At 42.0% G+C, this 15,217-nt stretch overlaps 2 protein-coding genes across 2 annotated transcripts; both read left to right on the forward strand.

Moving 5' to 3' along the window:
• Positions 1-1,002: 1,002 nt before the first annotated feature.
• Positions 1,003-8,385, forward strand: LOC129374075 (group 3 secretory phospholipase A2-like). The gene is given in 8 exon segments (XM_055052253.1): positions 1,003-1,842; positions 3,206-3,338; positions 3,459-3,593; positions 4,612-4,958; positions 5,054-5,183; positions 5,716-5,826; positions 6,594-6,772; positions 6,775-8,385. Coding segments are annotated over 8 exon segments (1,641 nt in total). The 5' UTR covers positions 1,003-1,310; the 3' UTR covers positions 6,849-8,385.
• Positions 8,386-9,071: 686 nt separating this feature from the next.
• On the forward strand, positions 9,072-14,979 carry LOC129374104 (tetratricopeptide repeat protein 28-like; the record flags this gene model as incomplete). The annotated part of the gene is made up of 3 exons (XM_055052300.1): positions 9,072-9,353; positions 13,777-14,142; positions 14,857-14,979. Coding segments are annotated over exons 1-3 (519 nt in total), but the record flags the coding sequence as incomplete, so codon positions are not given.
• Between the last annotated feature and the right edge of the window lie 238 nt (positions 14,980-15,217).

Raw genomic sequence — 15,217 nt, forward strand, 5'->3', positions numbered from 1 at the left:
GTGCATTGACGATATTGTGATTGTCCTCCACACACCTGAATCAAATGAACGGTTGTCACCAGACAATGACTGCTGAGGAGAGAATCTGACGTTCTGGTCCACACGCAATACCAGTTGGTGGCGGTAATGCTCCATTTTCGTTGCTTGCCAACTGCCAATAAACATCAAAAAAGAAGACAACTATTTCAGAAATTAAATTCTGATTTGAAACTAAATGAATAACTAAAAATGGTGAGGACAGGATGGTCATGAACGTATGAGGAAATAAATCAAAACAGGTCTAAATATGCCACTCATTGATAGAGAAGTAATGAAGACATTTTCAAAATGAATAAACATTTGATCAGAATCCACATTTCCACAAAAAAAAACAAAAACAAAAAACAACACATACAAAAATAGTCATTTCCCGTTGCTTTTCTAGGAGGTCTAGTCATTTAAAAACACTTTTCTGGCACAAAAAGTGCAAAAGAGTTGAGCTGCAATCCAAGCATTAGGAAACTTGAGGTCTCACCTGCTGTCACCTTCCTAAGATGATGGCCTGAGTCTTTTTTTGCCAAAAGATTTTCTTGCTTGTTTTAAAAAATTACCACCTTTTGTTGACAAAGGATGAGTTAGGGGGGAAAAAAAACAAACAAACAAACAAAAAAACTCATGGCCAAAAATGACTTGGGTCATTATTATAGGAAGGTGAAAATATAAAAACTCAAAACATGTCTTTTTGCATGCGTGTGTGCGTGTGTGTGTGTGTGTTTGGTTCAGCCAAACAAAACAGCCTTCATTGGTTGCCTAACAATAGAGGTGCGTCTGTTCTGGACTTTCACAACGCATCTGACATGTTCAGCTTCATTCATCACAGCAGAGAAGACAAGTCCAGAAATGTCTGTGGAAATCAATAGTTGAGTTTATCACACCTCCATTCAGCATGTTGGGGGTGTGTGTCTGAGCAGCACTGAGGCATTAGTCAGATTTACAGTTAAAAACATGTAATGTGTGTGTGTGTGTGTGTGTGTGTGTGTGTGTGTGTGTGTCTCACTAATGATATTGTGGCTGTAAATGTGGGGCAGAGAGATAGGGAGTTGTTTGGCTACGCTGCCTGGTCACGTGTCTGATCTGGATGTTAATCCACCGGAAAACCTTCCTCTCCTCCTCCTCCTCCTGTTCTTCTTCGCCTTCATATTTAAAACCGACCTGGACTCTACCAATGAATAAAAACCCTCCCAGAGGAAGAAGTTAGCACTTTGCTGCAGAGTTCAAGTGGAGCAGTCTCTCTCTCTCTCATCCGGCCGCAGCTCCATCGATGCGCCAAGATGACGCACATCTCCGCTCTCTTGGCTCTCACTGTGACATCAGCCCTCCTGGTCTGCACGGCCGCGCAAGCCTCCATCCACTGCAGCTGGAGCAAAGTTTCTTCCGACGGCCGACTGCACGTCAGCTTCCTGCGGGGGGATCCGCGCGGCAGCGCCGCGGCGCCGCGCCTGTACCATGGCGTCTGGTCCGGGCAGCGCGCCCTGCTCGGCTGCACCTGGAGCGATGACGCAGCGCTGACCCAGAGCTACCTGTCTGAGTGCCGGGGCCGCGCGTGGGGATTCGACGACCGCGCGGGGGAAGCGTTGGGTCTGGAGTCCTTGTTTGACGCGGGTCGGTGCGTCTCTCTGGCCTCTGCGAGCCTCGCTAATCTCCCGGAGCGCACAGCGGGGAGACACGTGAGGAGCCTCGGGGGTCAAGGCGAAGATGAAAGGTCAGGGGTTAGGATACATGCGCGTGTGAAGCGCGGCTTTATCGTCCCCGGGACTCTGTGGTGCGGCTCTGGCAACAAAGCGCCGTCATACGCAGATTTGGGTAAGTGATGCTGTGTTTGAACTGACCATCATCCAACAGACAGAAATAAGATTGCACTGGTTACCTAATCACATTATTCACATTTTAACAACAAACAGTCTTTGTTATGTTTTGAGATGTGGGCTTTTATCTTATCGTTTATCAGTTATCGTGACACATTTCTTATTAGTTTTCATGATAAAAGGGTTAGGGTTAGTTTTAATATTTTCTCCACTATCATAGCATGTCAGTACATTTGGACATATTTCTAAATGCAGTCACTGTGTGTAGTTTGGTGATACAAATCATACTTTTATGTGATTGGTGTTTTAAGCCTATTACAAATTGCTGTGATTGATGCGCCATAGTCACTTAAAAAAAGAAGAAGCAACAAACAGTTTTCACTTTTATCGCTCTCATCCCGATACTACCGCAAAAATATCGCGATAAAACTTCAAGTTATGTCACAAAGTTTTATCGGTTGTGCGTCTTTTATCGTTGGCCTTTTGAGAAATGCCTTATGATTTATTATACTCTCACTGGCCACTTTATCAGGTATAACTTTTTAAAAAAAATCAAAAGTAGCTAATCAGCCCGTAAAATGATAGTGTATATTTATACAGGCAACTATATCTGGGCCTCTAGATCAAAAACGACCTGCTGACGTCCAATGGCACATCAGAGGTTTTAATTTATTGAGAATTTTCTCTAGTCCACACAGAATCAAGATTATAAGTCAGGTTTATAGCACATTTCAACGACATGATGGTTCAAAGTTTTTATGTGATAAAAACATCACGCAGATACAAGAAATTATGAAACAGCCAATAAGCATTACAATTTGTTTATTGTTTTATGGTTTAGTGAAAGATTGTTTTATGACTTTATAGGAAGATATTTATCTAATTAAGATAAATATCTTAATGACGCCACATAGTTTCAATAGAGTAAATCCTGAGCCTATTTAATCTATTTCATCTATGACAAAAAAAAGAACACTTCTCAAAATTGATCTTGTTGAATAATATTAATAACCATTTAGCTGCTGATTGGTGTTGAAAAATGTAAAATTTGATAGTTTCTCAAAATGTTTGGAATACAGCATGATGCCTCCACCACCGTGCTTAACAGCCAGTAAAGTATTCTTAGGTTTTGAAAGCTTTGACTAGACTTCGCCTACTAACGTTTGTTGTCTCACCTGCCCATAATATTCTTATATTCATATTTGTTTTTCTCCGTGTAGGTTTCCAAGGCAAAATGTGCAAAATAATTTAGTGAAAAAAGAAGATTTTGTTCATTGTGCATCAATAAAAGGTGCTTTATGAAAACTTGTTGCCACTTCTCCTGAGCAAAACTCCCTTTTCCACACTCTCTCCTCCTGCAGGTGTTTTTTCAGACACAGACAGCTGCTGCAGGGAGCATGACCAGTGCAAACACACCATCCTGTCCTTCCAGTCCGACTTTGGCGTCTTCAACAGCAACATCTTCACCATGTCCCACTGCGACTGCGACAACAAGTAACTCGCCGCCTCCCAAACAAAGCCTGCTCCATCCCCAGCAGTTAAAATCGCCACTATCTGTGGTTTTGCTCACGGTTCCCCCTCTGCCCCTCAACCCCCATGCTCTCTGCGCTCCAGGTTTCGCAGCTGCTTGATGGAGGCGAACGACAGCATAGCTGACGTGGTGGGCTACACCTTCTTCAACCTGCTCAAGATGCACTGCTTTACCTTTTCTCACCGGCTCCAGTGCGCCGAGAGGAACTGGTTCGGCATGTGAGTCTTGCTTTGATTCCAAACGTCGGGCAAAAAGCAGCTATACTTTGAGAGCATTGATCTCAGTTTCTAGAAAGAAACGTTTCAAAAGCAGTTCAAGGAACTGGCCGCAACTTTTGGACAGACAAACAAAGTTATCCAATGAGCAAATAATAACTTAGTGCGTGCGTGCGTGCGTGCGTGCGTGCGTGCGTGCGTGTGTGTGTGTGTGTGTTTGTGTAAAGAATCAATTTTGCATGTACTTAGACAATGACAGTACTTTGAAAGAAAGCATAAGGAAGTTAATGCCTTTGCTAAAATCTGGGATTGTGTTGGACCGCTAATATTCACAAAGATTAGCAACTAGAGCCACCCCAAAATTTAACAGTACTTAGGACTCCTTCTAAAAAGTCTTGTATGTTCATATTTTAATAGCTCAAGCAGCAAAATGTACCATAATACGCAATAAGCATACAGTGGAAACCATTTCAGCACTTAATACCGATTGGCACAAAAAAAAAATGGATGGCACTCCTGAATTAGCAGTTTTTGCAAACAATAGCGTCAAATCGCGTTGTGCCTACGTATCCCAGCTTCCCGAGCTGCATTTTCTCTCGACTGTTTCAGGCATGCTCTACAAGTAAAAATATAAACAATAAATAATGCAAGTAGGTGAATTTTCTGCAAATCTTCCCTGAAATTTCAGCAAATTTTGATAATTTTCGCAAACACTGGACCACAAATAGGCGGGTCTCCACATTATCCCCCCCGCAGCAGGATGCTACCACCTCCTTCTTGACAGTAGATGTACATCGTCAACAGGGAAGGCTTTCAGTCTCAGTTGACATAGAGCCTTCATCTTCATCTTGTCAAAGCTTATCTAGCCTTGGAGGGGAACTCAAAGTGTTCTTTGTTGACAGTAAACAATATGAATGTGAACTTGAAGAACAAGGGAACAGTGTCAGTATTGGTCATCTTAAACGTTCCTGCGTAGAATATTTTCCCTCTCGTCATTTCTCCCTTTGCTCTGACCTCACAGGTGTAAAAAGACTCAGATGGCGCTGTACGCCGACGTCCACTCGCCCGCGCTGTACGAGTCCAGTGAGTCCAAAGAGGGCTGCATCAACGGCTCCTGCTCCGACGTCAACTCCACCGCACCCGCACGACTCCACGAAACAAACGCGTCACGTCCACACCTGCTGTCCTCCACCGCTGCCACGGAAACGCTGTCCTCAGCCTCAGTCACTCCCTCCGTTACCGGAGCGACCGATGCTTCGAACTCCACAGACGCAGAGGCGTCAGCATTGACCGTGAGGAGAGATGACCCGGGGAACGTTTTACCCTTCACGCCGCTCACTGCGGTTCGGCAGCACAACGCAGTTACAGGTACTTCAACCTGACGGCGCCTGGCGCAGTTGGTTTGGTTTTACACTCTGTTGCTGAAACTGAAATCCCCCCTGATGTTTGCATCCCCTCCACAGAGGAGGACAGGTCTTGCCTTCTGTACAAAGAACTTGATGAGTGTAAGAACAAGATCCTTCCGCAGCAGAGGAAATATGGCCTCCTCAACACAGAGGCAGGAACGCTTTATCACTGCAACTGCACCGCCAGGTAAGTCCAATCATGTTTTCACACTAACGTCTGTGTGTCATATTTGGTCAACGCAACCCCTGATTCAGACTGATGGGCGGTCCAGGTAATTGGTCCGTTCATTGGCCAGTGAGCTGCGTTTCGGTTCTGCCTTCTAACACATATGTAGTCTGCTCTTAAATGACACAAACTGTGTGGTCTCAGTATGTATTGATAATAAAGAAGCAACTCATACATCATCTCTAAAATACCGAACACTAGTTTTTGCAAAGCAACCTCAGACCCAATGATAACAAAACACTCCTCTTTCTGTTTGCGTGTGTGGGTGTGTGTGGCTGCTTACACAAATCAGACGTGGGGAGACATTTCATAACACAAAACTGGACCAGGCCCAGTGTAAACATTGACCTGCTTATGTAAGACGGTGGCTCTTTGACAGGCCTTTACGTCTCTGGACGTTACCGTAGCGCCACAGTGACACACAGCTGAACAGACTATTTAATTAATTTATTTTTCTGAAACGTATTTGACGTTTCTCTGCACGTCCTTGCAGACTGTTCCACACACTGACTCAACAGAGACGACTGAGCAACGTGGAGACTCTTCTGATTGGACATGTGTCTCACTCCTGCTTCCTGCCCCAGGACTGCACGTCAAGCAGCAAGTCAGTATTTACACACACACATACAGCGTTGTCATGGACATAATATTGCATAATCATTCTGTGGGACAAACTCTTTAATTAACCCACTGTAAAAAGTTTGTCCAAGTACTTTTAATAAACCATCACAGCAGAACAAAGTTATACAAAAAGAGAAAACATTTTGAAAAAATGTTAGTCTTTGATTGGCTGAAAGTCTGTAACAGATTTTCATCTTCTTCTATCGTGGCAAGAAGCTGACGATTTATAAAATAAATAGCAGGGCTCTGTCAAGTATCTCTAAATTCACAAAAATTAATTATGAACATTAGCGTGGCGTAACGCATAAATGGAATTCAGAGCTAAAGATGTTTGATCGATGTGACCCCAGTGGGTCTGCCGCACCAAATAAAAGCGACCAGATCAAATCAGCATTTTTCACATCCGAAGAATAAAGTGCTGTTAATCGACAGACGTTAGTCAAATCTTGAGAAACGACCAGCAAAGGCCGACAGATGTAATTGACGTCTCCACATTTACAAAGATTCGTTGCCACATCAGTGTGCTCCATTCGTTTCATTTCATTTAGATTTATTTAATTCGTTCACAGTTTAAAATGACCATGCGGCATGTTGACGTGAACTAAAGTTCTGAACGGAAAGCAGTAAAAAAAAAAAAACTCATATAATTTATTCCTTATTTCTTATATATTCTACATTAATATAATCTAAGCTAATATATGTAAAATTACAGAGATGGAGATTAAAACGTTTTCATTTACGGCTTTGCAGCTGCACTGCGACGTTGGTGACAGCAGCACTTCCTCGGCTGGACCCAGCTGGTGTTGAAAGGGCGGAGCGGCGACACCTACAGGCAGAGAGGCGGAAGGGCAGGAGGCCGGGCGGGACGAAAGCAAAGAGGAAAGACCGAGCCGTGAGACTTTACAAGCTGTGTGTGAGAATGACTCGACCAGACAATCCGGGAGGAACAAAAAACAAGTCCAAAGCACAGAACCGCCTAATGTCACAGGAACAGAGGTCAACTGAACGGCCAGTAGCAGGGAGGACAAAAGACATTGTGGAATAAGTGATTAAACATGGTTTTATAGGACTTTATTCAAACAAAGAAACATATTTCAATTATTTTACGTTTTTCCCCTCAATGAAAGATTTTTTTTTTAAAGAACGTTTAAAAAAAACTTTAATAATTCAGCAAAAGTAAGTCTTAGTTGTTTATACAAATCAACCTTGAGCCAATCACTGTTATTCTTATTTCAGCTCTCTTCAATAAAGTTACTATATATTAAGCTTTTAGGTTGAAAAATTAAATAAAAAAAAATTGAACATGGAAAACTTACAGACATTATTTCCAAGGCAACCTTGTTGAATAATAATCAGCGTTAAAGCGGTTAGTCCTTCTGGAAATGAATGCAATGTTGCCTCATGGCCAGGAGAGGGCGGTGGTTTCCATACTTTGAAACTACAATCTTTAATCGGCTCTTAGGCCGACAACAGAACAAGTCATTTTTCTTTTATTCTCTCCATACAGCAAACATTTCCCCCAGCAATGTATTTTAGTAAGAAAAAGTGAATAAAGAAATAAAATAAGAAATTGGAATACAAAGACTTTTACAATAAAGATTAATGTTTTTTCTCAACATTTCTGAGATAATAACTGGCAGATATTTATTTCACAATGTCTTATGTTTTATTCAGAACTGAAAACTTCTTTGGGACCCTGTTGACTATTGCACTATTATATATTTATTTGATCAACCTCTGAGTCGCTGAGGAGCTTAAGCCAAACTCCTTCTGGAATCTGGGAAATGCATTTCTTCTTTAGTGGAACGTTGCAGAACTTACTTCCGAGGAAAGTTGAGCCTGAGGATGGTTCACGTTTCTGCTACTGCACTTCATATAATGTATTGATCTGCTCCAGATCTGGTGCCTGTTTCTCTCCCCAGCTGGTTCGAAAATGTGAAAAATGACGGCTTCAAAAATGTTCACGCTCTTGTTACGACGCCACCTGTTGGTGATGTGGAAACCCCCCCCCCCCCACCCCCAAAAAACGTGACAGTCATAAATCCTTTCAAATGTTTTTCAGATGATGTGACATTTATTACGTGGAGTTCAACTGAAAAACAAACAAACATGTCGGAGAGAAGGAAAGAAAATCAAACCTATTTGATTATGAGGGCAATTTTAGCTCCGGACTTTGACTAGGTCATACCAGAACTTTAATATTATGCTAATAAAGGCTTTATTTTTCTTGAGCTTCAAACACCTTGATTGTACTTAAAGTACTGTAACCCCAGAGCATGACCCTGCCACCAAATTAATAACTTTTCTCCAAAATGTTGCACAGGATAAGTGTCACATGATATGTGGGGGAGGGGAGAATTGTCATGTTTTTAGTTTTACATAAAAAAAAAAAAACATCTGATGTGAACATGTTTGTTAGCTGCTGTCTGTCTGTAGCCCAGCTCCTATTGGGGCACGTTGAAGTTGTATTTATACAGAATTCTTGTGATAACCTTTGTAAATGTGTAAATGTTGGTTGGCGTTGCAATGAGCTGGAAATCATTTGTAATACTTGTACATAAGAAGCACTGATAAAAATTTAGATTTATGAACATAAACTTTTTCTCATTGTGATTTTTTTGGTTCATCAGAGAAGGAAATTTGTAGCTGATGCAAAAAAAAGAGAGAAAATGCTTGGAAAAAAGGTTGTAGACTTTCACTTCCATAGAAATTAGGACCAGAAATATAACAGGAATGGCTTGAATAATCAGGAGAAAGTTGTTCAATGCATAAACAGCAGCAGTTTTCTCCAGGTCGCCGCCCCGTGACAGACTGGCGCCCTGGGTGGACTCCCCATGTTAAATAAACTATTTTTTTTCCTCAAACATTTTCCCAGATAGTTTAAACTGGAAGATTATAAAAATCTAATTTCCCAGCAGGCATGTTAAAAACAAGCTGGATATTTTAGAGATTTTTTTAATATATAAAAAAAGACCAGTTTCCTGTTATGTTTGGTTATAATTTTCCTCGTGCCTAATAAGAACCAAGTCCACGCGGTGCTCGTTTCCCCCCGCGCGCGCACCGTCACTGTGTGCGGCTTTTGTCGGGCCTCGCAATGTTTATCAGGTAACTCAATTCCCCTCTGATGTCATGAGGAGTAATTGAAACCTTGCCGAGAGCTGCAGCCATGGAGCCGACCGGATCCCCGCCTCTCACCGGACAAAAATTCCGCTATGGGGAGGATCGGCAGCGGGGAACATGGCGCGTTCACTGCGGATTAACTCTCCGCCGAGGAAAACTTTGGAAAGTGTCGACGTAACGCGCGCGTGCCGCTGAGTCGCGAGGACTCGCAGCACTCATCACCGGGGAACCGACGGGACCGACTCCGCGGGCCGGTTTTTGGATGGTGTCGGAGGCTTTTCCTGCCCTCCCTCACTTCTGCTGCAGCCGCCGCTGCTGCGGGATCAAAGTTTGGAGCAGCGGGCGGAGGATTTAGCGGGGATGGAAAAGCCCAGAGCGAGGAAGGAGAAGGTGAGGCCGGTGGAAACGTAAATTGGTGGGGGGAGAAACGTCCCGACTGCCGGAGGGAAAAGAGCTTTTAAAATATATATATAGGCTATATATTAAAAAAAAGTGCAGGTTGCTCACATATTACGAAGTGTGACATCCTTCAGGATTTATGAGGAAAAAGTCTGAAAACATAGGCGGTCCAAAGCTGTTTGGGACCCTGAGCAGAATTTGGTTTGGGGGCTTTCCAGCTAACAGTCACCACAGCTAACCCAATAGCTTATTTTCCTTCTTCACCACTATTTATGCATTTTATATCCAACATAACCTCATCTATGTACAAATTCTATATATATATGGACTGCTTAGTGACAAAAATAGTGTTTTATCAATAATGTATACTTTACATAATTTTTATATTTAAAATATGCTTGTAAATATATTTAGAATCAGCTGTTTTTTCATATTTTAGAGCATGAGTCACCAACCTTTTTGCTATAGAGGCACTTCATCGGTACTATGTGATACAAAGGGCTGCCAAAAATTGACACAATTTATTTTTACTTCACTTAATCAATAATTTATGCGATTTTGAACAGGCGCTGTGTTGGAGACCCCTGTCAGAGGTTTGTACCTGTCGAGTGGAAAAATTTAAGCTTCAGAGCAGTACTCCCCCCACCATGCTGCCATTCCGCTCCTTCAAACCAGCCAGGGCCAATTAGCAAACATCTTGTTTGCTAATTGGCCACTTCTCAGTCTGAAGTTGGTAAAAAATGCTTTTAAAGGGTTATTAAAGGAGCCATGTGGTGATGACTTCCTGGAGGCGGAGTTTCAGAGACAGCAGAAAGGCCCAATTTCAAGGCTTCAAATCATGAAATCAAATATCTTTTAAGTCATATTTCACAGATATGCAGCAATTCTATAACAACCAAAGTTACTTGAACATAGTTACTTGATTGTGCTACAAAGTGACAACATTTGGCTAGCCAGCAAATAGTCATAGGTTTTAGAAAGCTAACACTGCTCATCATTGTGAACATACCATCCCAATGTGAGATAACGTGGGAACAGTATTATATGGTGTGGAAGGGAAATTTTAATAAGATTAAAAAAAAAACAATTTAGAAATTGAAAAAATGAGAAGAGTAGGAAGGAGTTTCTTTAGTTAGATGAAACCAAAATGTAACGTTTTGGCAAATGCTACATATTAAAAAAACCAAAAACAAACGAAGGGTCAGACCGTACCTTGAACACAACATTCCCATTGTGAAACATAGTGATGGCAGCATAGTGCTGTGGGGATTACTGTCTTCAGCACGAAAAGGGAAGCAACAGATTTCAGACCGGGCCAGGACAGTGAGCCATGACTGGTTCAGTCAAAGTACAGACCTAAACCCAATTGAGAATCTGTGCCATGACTTGAACAATGAATGTTTGCAGATCTAATGAGCGAGCTTGAGTCACTGGAGAAATTGTCTGGAGTCAATTTCATATCTGAAGTTAACTCCTGTTTGATACTTCTTAATCTTAAATTCAAAGTTTAATGATCATATTCAGGTGGAGCAGTCGTTCTTTCAGCTTTGGAGTTTTTCCCCCTCATATATTGGTGTTGTTCTTCAGAAATGTCCTCCCTGTGACCCGGGCAGAGACGGGGGCAGTGAATAGTAAGACGGGGTGACAAGGGAAGCGTGTTTGCCAACAGTCTTGGAAGGACTGAGCAGGATATTCACGCTGTGTTCCTGTTGCAGCGCTGCTCTACTGACTGCAGCTCGAACAGTCTCTAAAACTTTCATCATCTGTGTGTCTGCTTAAATATGCTCTGTGTTATGGAGAAAATGCAACATGCAGGAATATTTATACAACTATAGATTTATGCTTGTTGAGTCTTTCTTCTTCCCACCTGTGTGTGTGTGTGTGTGTGTGTGCGCGCGCGTGTGTGTGTACAGTACTGACCAGCTAACACAAAACTCATTCATCAGGTGATGCTGTTTAGATCTTGATAATAATGAACTTAAAATTAAGGGTGTTCCAATACAACGATATCGCTGCTTTGAGTGTTGGCTGATACCGATATCGGCCAGATTAGATAACAGCAGGAATCATACACATTATTATTACTTGTTTTGCAGTGTGGAATGTCAGGAAATAGTTGATCTAGTGATATTAGTCAAGCAGAGAACAATAGTCAACAACAGTAGGTCTGAGAACAACTGACCCACTCATTATTAACCATTATTATCCTGTGTTCAGGATACGAGTGCTGCTGGATAGAAATGCTGGAGAAGGCTAAATTCTGGATGGACTGATTTCTGGGATGGACTAAATGCTGGAGCGGAGTAAATGCAGGGGTCGACTAAAGACCGGGGGACACTAAATGTAGAATGGAATAAATATCAGGACGGACCAGCTGCTGGGTCAGACTAAATTCTGGGTCAGACTAAATTCTGGGGTGGACTAAATGCTGGAACAGAGTACTTTTGTCAACTTGCATTGCCAAAGATTGTAGATGCAGGCCAATATAACCTGATACTGCTTTTTTGGCTGATAGTGGACCAATTTCCAACATCAATATCGGATCTGGACAGCTCACTGAAAATAAATAATGTGAAGGGAACAGTGGCAAACAAGCTAACTGTTTAGCAACGCAGCTTCTCTTTCATCAACACTTCACACCAGTGAAAAGCCTGAAAGAAGCTCATCTTTTAAACCTTCCAATTTTCAAAAACTAAAAAAAAAACCTTCAATAAAGATGTTAGGACAAAAGAAAAAACAAAAAGAAGTTGTTGACATCCAGGCAGCGATGTTTACTTTGATGCCACAATCGTCCTGGTTTGTTCTTAGAAATAAAACACATTGAAATAAGTGAAGATGGATAAACAGGCTTGTTTAAAATGGTGAAAACCTCCATAGAGCAGATGCTTTACTCGTATCAGAAACGTGAGGCTGACAAGCGCCTCCGATCTATTTCAAGTAAATCTTAAGTACCACTTCAAGTTTTCTGGCGTCTTCGTCAACAATGTTGGACGAAGCATTTTGAAGGCGTAGGAATCCCTTTAGCTCGTGTGCGTGTGTGTGTGCCTGTGGCGATTTGTAGAGAGATAATGACGGCCTTGGTGTAAGCTCTGGTGAAGGCCCAGATTTGGAAACACCAGATCAGAGGGAGGCAGCTCTCTGGAAGCGCCTCGCTCTCGGCCGTAGTGAAAACATTTTGAGCCCAGGTTTCAGCAGCCGCGGCGAAGGGAATAAGAGCAGAAAACAGTTTGACTTTGTCACTCCCCCCCTGCGTCTTCCTGAAGAGTTGCAGTGGTTACGGAACAGCAGGATAGGGACGTGAACGCTGCAGTTTCTCACTGCATCATAAAATTCATATGAGGCAGCTACTGTTTGCTGTTATTTTGGGTATCTTTCCATCTTCAATAATGTTACTTTTGTGTGTGAAAATGTAACTGACTGACATTCTTCGAGTGGGCTGTTGTTTTAGTGACGGCTTCAAATACTGGAAAATTACATTTAAATCAATTATTACTTCTGAAATGTCTGTTATATAAAGCATCGTTAGAGAATGGAATCATTTCTAAAAAATTTTCAAACTTTACATAATTCTCACATGATGGATAATTCCAAAAATGTTTCCAAGTTTTAGTTCGAACACACATCCTGTGTAGTTGGATGCATTCAGTGTAACATTTGGTTTTAGTTTTTTCCTGTTTCCATTTAGATTAACTCTTTATTGTTCAGCCAGTCCAGTTCTCACGACATCACATCGTTCCTCAGTTATTCTTTGTTTTCTTTTAGATCCAACTGCCATTAAACATGACATTCAGGTACAGATCTGTCTCCAATGTCAATTGATTTACGGACCGATCTTTTTTAAAAACAAATGTTTGAATCCAACAAACAGCATTTGTTGGATCCAACAAATCCAACATTTCAATCCAATATGTTGGATTAAATTTCTACGGTGGCGTGTTAGGGCCATTGTAGATAAAGAAATGAATAATAACAAAAAAAGAGTACATGTCTCAGACATTTTCTCGGAAAAAAAACAAGAACATTTCTGAGTTTGAGAAATTAATTTTCAAGAGAAAAATGCAGACATTTTTAGATTAACTTTACGGAACTCAGAAATTTCCAAGGTTTTTTGTCTAGAAAATTTCTTGGCTTAATTAAAAACTTAGTAGTAGGTTTTTTTTACAAATATGATTTCTGGAAGATTTTAATGAGACCAAATTCCATGGGAATATATTGGACAGTAGTCTGATGAAGATCATGTAGCTGTTAGCATGGTGCTACCACATGTTGAATAAGACGGCTACTCAATTTAAAGCAGTTATTTAAAAAAAAGAAAAAAAAAAACAAGTGATTTTGATTATATTTTTTACTAATAGACACATGAATGTGTTGTTGTTTTTGCTAACCATGTCCTCCTCCTGTGTCTTCTCCACAGTTCTCCCTTTTTGGCTCTCGCTCCACCGGCAGAGCCACCAACCCTTCCTCCTCATCCTCTCGCTCTTCATCTCCCGGGATCCTCTCAGCCAAAGGCGGGAAAAGCCGGGATCGGATTCCCGGCTCCGGTGGTCCAGTCGCCCTGAGCAAAGCCGAGTTCTTGGAACGTGTGCGCCGCAGTAACCAGGCCTGCCAGCAGGGGGAGTTTGCGCTGGCTGTTCGTCTCTACACTGAGGCCCTCACCGCCGACCCGCAAAACTGCATCCTGTACAGCAACCGGTCTGCGGCCTACCTCAGACTGGGACAGCATGGCAAGGCTCTGGATGACGCAATCAAAGCCCGTCTAATTAACCCCAAATGGCCCAAGGTAAGACGCTTGACCTTTGATGACCTTACGGTTTTAATTGTAGTCGTTTGAGTAGAGTAATTGGATTTAAAAGTGTAAGTAATGATCAAGTCAGAGCAAGAAAAACAATAATCTCTTGAGATCAAAAGTCAAAATTATTTTTATGTCTTGGCGCTAATTGTCTTCCGTACACCAGCGTAAAATGTTGCTCAAATATAAATTAAACGCCCGCAGCTTGTGGGATGTGGCTAACTCCAGCTGTGCTTTTACGATGCCTTGTAAAAGTGTTATTTGTGATAAACCAACGCAAAGTAGTGTGTAATTGTGAGGGGAAACCAAATTTTTGTCTGGATTTTTATTTTTATTTTTTAAAGCGTCTCAGACATTTGTATGCAGCCATCCAGAGTGAAAGCTGCGTAGAACTGCATTTAACTCGGCTGCAGCCGCCAGTCTTTTAGGGAATGTCTCAGGAGCAGGCGTCTCCAACCGTCATCCTGGAGATGCAGCTTTTGCCAAACTTGATGACATGTTGAAGATTCAGCTGGCTGGAAAGCTGTTTTAAATGAAAGCTACTTGGTCAAAGTAAGTATTTTTATTTTAGAGCTTCATGTTAATGATGCGTCTATAGTAATGGTCCTAAATCAAACCACTCACTTGAAGAAAACCAGATTTAGACCGCATGAATTGCCTCTCTCCTCCCCTAAAGGCTTGAAGTGGTCGTCTGCATCTAAACAGTGGAAAGTCAGAGAATATACTCCGAGTCCTTCAAGTCCTTTCAGAGAGGAAAGTGGGCAGTCGGAGGACTACCTCTGTCGGGACAGCTGGTTCCCAGCCAGCTCCGCTCCGCTTCCTTTCACAGTGAGAGAGAATGGACGGAAGTGGTGTTTGGGTGTGTATCCGAGCAGTGTGTGTATGCGCGTGTTTGTGTGCAAGTGTGAGATAGCTTTGCACGGCTGTTATTTTGTTTTGGAAACCCTGGCAGGCCTTGGCCCGAGTTTGGTACTTAAAGACAATACCAGAAGCAGCATTCCTGTGTGTGTGCGTGTGTGTGTGTGTGTGTGTGTGTGTGTATGTGTCTGCATAGTGGCAGTGTCAT

The sequence above is a fragment of the Poeciliopsis prolifica genome, unplaced genomic scaffold (genome assembly GCF_027474105.1).
Source record: "Poeciliopsis prolifica strain line A6 unplaced genomic scaffold, Auburn_PproV2 SCAFFOLD035, whole genome shotgun sequence".
NCBI lineage: Eukaryota > Metazoa > Chordata > Actinopteri > Cyprinodontiformes > Poeciliidae > Poeciliopsis > Poeciliopsis prolifica.